Consider the following 6,000-nt stretch of genomic DNA (forward strand, 5'->3'; position numbering starts at 1 on the left):
CAAAATTCAGATGCTTGGCAACTAGTTTATATTTAGGACAATTGCAATATCCTGGGGTCATTTTTATAATCATTTGATAGTCATTTTTATAATCTTCTGACAAGCAGAGTCAATGGGGAAACCAGATTTACTTACTTAACGACCGTGTTACTAACTTAACAACTGCAGTGATTTACTTAACAAATGTGGCAAGAAAAGTCGCAAAATGGGGCAAAACTCACAACAAATTTCTCACTTAGCAACATACATTTGGGGCTCAATTGTAGTCGTACGTTGAGGACTACCTGTACTATATCTTTGTTTCAGTGCATTCAGTGAAAATAATAATAATAATAACAGTTATTTACCAGAAAAGTAACTGGGATTACAATTCCATTTGCAGGTTCTCGTAAAATGGAATTTAAAGGCAATTGTTGGCATGAAACTTGCTTTGTTTGCCAGTATTGCCGGCAACCACTAGGAATGAAACCTTTGATTACCAAGGATGATGACAATTACTGTGTACCCTGTTATGAGAAGCAATTTGCACAGTATTGCTACTCCTGCAAAAAGGTAGTATGGGAAATGAAAATAAGAGCAGGGAGAAGGGAGGAGTCGGTACAGTGGCCTTGCAGGCATTCATTTAAAAAGTGACTTTTACTGGGAATAAACTCTTATGAACACAGTGAAAATGTACTTATTTGTCTCATACACACATAAACACATGCACACACATACACACATACATATATATTATACACACATATTTGGGCATACCAGGGGTTGTAACACTTAATACATACCTATTTCCCTGGCTCAGCTGATAAAGGAGAAGGACCTTGTGGCTTAGTGGTTAACACATCTGCCTAAGATGTAATACAGCACAGGTTCTAATCCCAGTAAGGGTATGGCTAGCTGATGAGAGCTAAATAGCTTGAAATAGATCTATACTAGTCTCCCTTTATTTATTTATCAGCACAAATACAACACACACACACACACACACACACATATATATATATATATACATACATACATACATACATACATACATACATACATATGTATATACATATACATATACATATACATATACATATAAACTTTCTGTTTGGACATTAAGGAAGCACACATTTAAATATATTTATTTAAATATATATCAGAGGTGGGTTCCTACCAGTTCGCACCTATTCGGTAGAACCGGTTCATCAAATCTACCGAACCGGTTAGAAGAGGTTCCACCAGTGGACCCGGAAAGCAGGCCACACCTACAGTTTTGAAACCCACCACTGATATGTGTGTGTGTGTGTGTGTGTGTGTGTATGTGTATGTGTATGTATGTTTGTTTAATAAATGTTCTTCAATAGGTGATTTACAATGAAAGAAATCCAAAGAGATAATTGGAATGCAACCTCATACAATACAATACAGCAATAGAATACAGAATGAAAAGCACCAAACAAATTGAACAATAATACAATCATTCAAAGTCCCAAAATGAATAGGCAGCCAGTGTAGAAAACCAAGAATTGACATAAAGTGTTCATATTGGCCAGCCCCAGTATACAATCAACTACTCTGGTTTGAACTAAATGATTTTTTTCCCAACAGTAATTTCATAAACACTCATTTTTCCAATTTGCCATGGAAAGTTGGCCGGTGAGTTGTCTGTTGCGAATTGGGTGTGATGAGCTGGGCCTCCCATCATTGCTTTGTCTATCAAGGCTTCCTCCTAAAACCTTTTAATAAAAAAATAGAGGTGTGGATTAAATTACCAGCCTTTGTTGCATCTGTGCCATGTGCATAACTATATAAGAGTTTGTCGCTTTATGCAGAAGTTCCAAGTTCTTCTTATTATTTTGATTTGTATGTTGGGTGCTCATGCCTCTTTAGATATATTCCAAATGTTTTCAAATAATTAGATGTGAGCTAAAGTAGCATGGGCTTCAGCATCCAAATCTACTAACAGTGCTATGAAAGACATAGTATATTCCTCATGATAAAGAATCCATCTCACTAAAGCAGTGAAGGAGAACCTGAGACTCCCCTGATCTTGTTGAACTGCTGCTAGATCTCTCACAATGGCCTTATGCTGGTTGAAGCTGCTACGGTATAATTTATCAACCTCTGGAGCATCGTTGCTTCCTCAGCACTGCCCTAAAAAGAAGGAAAAGGGAGATATTAATTGAAAAAAGCTTAGTTCTTCAGACACTCTGATACAGATAATCCTCGTTTAGCAACACCAATTAGCACTTGTCAACAACTGGCAACATAGTTGTTAACTAAAGCAGTTGCTAAGGGAACCCACAATTGTCCTTACTGACCTTAAGCTTACTTCGGCTTTTCTTTGCTTTACAAACCTGCAAAGTCATAAATACAAGAGATGGTTGCAAAGTTACATTTTCAATTCTGTTTGTATCTATAAATGGTTTCTAAATAAGGTGGTCACTGAGCAAGGACTGCTTATAGTGCTTTTCTCAATATTCCCATTATCTCTTTTTGAAATTTAATCAAGCAGCAGTAACAGCTACCCATGTTTCCCTGAAAATAAGATCCTGGCTTATATTTTTTTGCCACCAAAAAAGGCCCCAGGTCTTATTTTTGGGGAGGGGAAAATATTATCCACTGACTCACCTCACTTGTGTGTGTCACCCCCCACCCCTCAGCCTCCTTTTAGCTGTCAGAAGCCTTCAGAAACTTCTTCAGCTTCAGATAGTTGCAGCCAGACCTCACACACCTCGACCCATTTCTTCTGCAGCCAGCAAGGCTTTTCTGAAGGCCTCTGTGGCCAATAATGGCTGCAGAGGCCTTCAGGAAAGCCTTGCTGGCTGTAGAAGAAATGGGCCGAGGTGTGCAAGGCCTAGCTGCAACTATCTGAAGGTAAATAGTAGGGCAGCTCCACCATCCCCACTTCCACCCTAGCTTAATTTTTACCCATGCACCCTGGAGTGGACAAGGTCTTAATTAGGGCTTATTTTGGGTGCACTTGTAAAAATCAAGCTAGGAGTTATTTTCTGAGTACTGTATTTTTGGGAGTATGACGCATCTTTTTCCCTCAAAAAAGAAGGTGAAAATCTGGGTGCATCTTCTACATGGAATACAGCATTTTTTGGCCTTCTGAAACCCCAACCCCTTTGCAAAGATGGCCATGTATAGCCTTTAGGAGAGTTCCAGAGTGGTCCTGGGAGCTGGGGAGGGCAAAAATGAGTGAAAAATGGGCCATTTTTTGCTTGTTTTTGCCCCCAGCCCCCAGCCCGCAGGAGCACTCTACAAGGCTCCTAAAGGCTATGCATGCCCTTTTTTTGACAAAAAACAGGGCTGCTTTTGCAGAAAAACAGGTCATTTTTGAGAGATCTGCAGAGTGCAGAAACTTTTTTTTTAATTTGCCTCTTCAAAATCTTGGTGCATCTTATACTCTGGTGCGTCTTATACTCTGAAAAATACAGTAGGTCATGTTTTCAGGGAAAGATGATATTTAATGTAATTTTGGTACAACCATATGTTTATCCATCATTTTACACTAATGATATTTTCTCATATACTAGATGATCACCAATGGTGGGGTGACCTATCAGGATCAGCCATGGCATAAGGAATGTTTTCTATGTACTGGATGTAAGAAGCAACTTGCAGAACATCAATTCATGTCCAAAGATGAACATCCTTACTGCCTGGAGTGCTTCAGAGGACATTTTGCAAAGAAGTGTGTGGCCTGCACCGAACCCATTACTGGTGACTGTTCACAATCTTCTTACTTATAAGTATCTTCAATTTTGACAGTCCTGGGACAAATAAACTTGTTCTAGGCATAGCTGGCATTTGCATTTCTTACATCATGAAAGCAGTGTCACAATTTTCCATCGTGAATAAGATTAAATGATATTCAGGCTAGAGAGGAACTGATTTGAAATATGTGGTGGCAGTAGAAAACATATTTTTTTCCTAGAATTGTTTTTTTATTTTTTATTCTCTTCTATACCATTTTAAGTATACATTCATATAATCGTTATTTTTCTTTACATTTATCATTCTTATGCATTTATTATTTCATTTAATAGGCTATAATATACAGTTTGGGTTGCTTTATTTACCATCCCTTTCTCCTGTTGTAACACCACCTTATTTTCCATTTCTTTTCTCCCTCCCTCCCTTCTCTACTTCCTTCCTTCCTCCTCTCCTTCCCCTTCCTTCTTCCCTTACCTTTCTCATACTCCTACTCTTCCTCTTCCCTTTCCTACCCTCTCTCCTTCTCTTCCTCTCCCTTCCATCCTCCTCTCCTTACCTCTTTCCCCCATCTTCCTTTCATTCTCTCCTCCTCGCTCTTTTTCTTTTCTATTATTGTAGGTGTCTCTTTCAGATCTCAGTTTATGTTTCCTTGGGATGGTATTTCTGCAAACCCAAATATAATTTGATAACATTTCTTATTCCCTTACCTTTGTTAATCTATCCTAAGTATATTTTCCTTCCCTTTATATCTCGCTTTTGGATATATACATATATTTAATATTTTCTTTTCTGTTAGAAAACACAATTTTAATCTTTTCATTGTATCTGACATCACAACATTGCAGGTTTAATTAACAACAGGTTAGAATTTGGAGTGCAAAGGGATGAGCACATTTGACTGAATTGCTTGCTGGAGGAAGAGCAGAATTGAGGAAAGAAAAAAAATATTGCTTTTTTTATTGGAGGGGGAGGGAGAGGCTGGGCTGGGCGGTTCTTCAATTAACCAGACATTTATTATGTCAGTGCAGGGGGGGGGGGCAGAATCGTTGCTGAGATAGCAAACAGGCTTTTGCCTGTGAATGTGGGGAGTTTGTGGCAAAATGCCTAAAATCATTCCTTTTTCAGAATCTGTGCCCCTCAAAAGAAAAATGAAATAGCCAGGCATTTGAGAACATAGAGATCATGGTTGGATCATATGTTTGCAACAGGGGTGGGTTCCAGCTTCTTTTGCTGCCAGTTCGCTCAGGGACATGCTTCATGTGCACACTTGTTGCACGCTGTGTGCTCATGCACAGAAGTGAAAAAAAATTGTTCTGCACATCCGCAGAAGCAAAAAATAAGATGGCAGCGCCTATGGCACCACCGATAGAACCAGTTTGGGTATGTGTCTGGCCGAGTTACTACCTACTTAGTGAACAGGTCCAAACTGGTAGGAACCCACCTCTGGTTTGCAAGCCAGAAAACCAAAACAGCAAAACAAACATACAAAACTCTAGACTAGTCATTTGTCTTAGCAATGTATCGCTTCTCTCAGATTTTTAACTCAGATTTTTCAGAAGAACTCTGCTTATTAGAGTGTAAGCAAAATCTGCCGAAAGCTGCATGCAATCCCAACATTTCAACTTTTACTTTCTCTTTTTAGTTCTTGGAGGAGGCAAGTTCATCTCCTTTGAGGAGCGCCAATGGCACAGCGACTGCTTCAAGTGCAGCCAATGCACCTGCTCCCTGGTGGGAAAGGGCTTCCTCACCCAGCAAGATAAAGTCCTCTGTGGCAATTGTGGGTCTTCTACATGACTCAGGAGCTCTTCAAGGTTGCTCATCCCTTCCCCTGCATTATTTTAGCCATGCACATAATTGCGCACTAGTCAGAAAAGAATTATAACAAGAATCATAGTGTACAACTACATCCAATATAGCTACGTTCCATAATAGGACCCTTGTTTAAAAGAAATCATTCCGAACATACAAGACCCAGAAAAAGTTTGTGGTCTGTGTGTTTTTCTTGTAGTAGAGTGCACTCTGCTGTTAGGAATGTGAGTCTATACACCATCGTGCTGAAATTCTCAGTGAAATAAGTTTATGCAAGAACTGCGTTGCCGGGGGTGGGTGGGGGGAGAAGCACCTTAAACCTCTTCAACAGTACAATATTTTTTTCATTGTGTAGCACATACCTATAAAAGAATATCCTGGCAGGCAGGTAAGATTCAATGGTTTATTTTTGTTATCTTGCTTAATTTGGAAAAACTAAAATGAGGCGAAAGATTATATTCTGCTGCCACCAAAGGTATCATTCTT

The 6,000-nt window shown here is 39.2% G+C and overlaps 1 protein-coding gene across 1 annotated transcript in view; it reads left to right on the forward strand.

Moving 5' to 3' along the window:
- LOC116507045 (four and a half LIM domains protein 5-like) overlaps window positions 1-5,584 on the forward strand; it is a 28,696-nt gene extending 23,112 nt beyond the window's left edge. The window contains exons 4-6 of the mRNA XM_032214969.1: window positions 383-552; window positions 3,525-3,711; window positions 5,348-5,584. Of these exons, the coding sequence (XP_032070860.1) occupies window positions 383-552; window positions 3,525-3,711; window positions 5,348-5,499 (509 nt within the window). The 3' untranslated portion in view covers window positions 5,500-5,584. The remainder of the gene's footprint in view (window positions 1-382; window positions 553-3,524; window positions 3,712-5,347) is intronic.
- The last annotated feature ends 416 nt before the right edge of the window (window positions 5,585-6,000 follow it).

Source organism: Thamnophis elegans, chromosome 4 (assembly GCF_009769535.1).
Source record: "Thamnophis elegans isolate rThaEle1 chromosome 4, rThaEle1.pri, whole genome shotgun sequence".
Classification (NCBI taxonomy): Eukaryota; Metazoa; Chordata; class Lepidosauria; order Squamata; family Colubridae; genus Thamnophis; species Thamnophis elegans.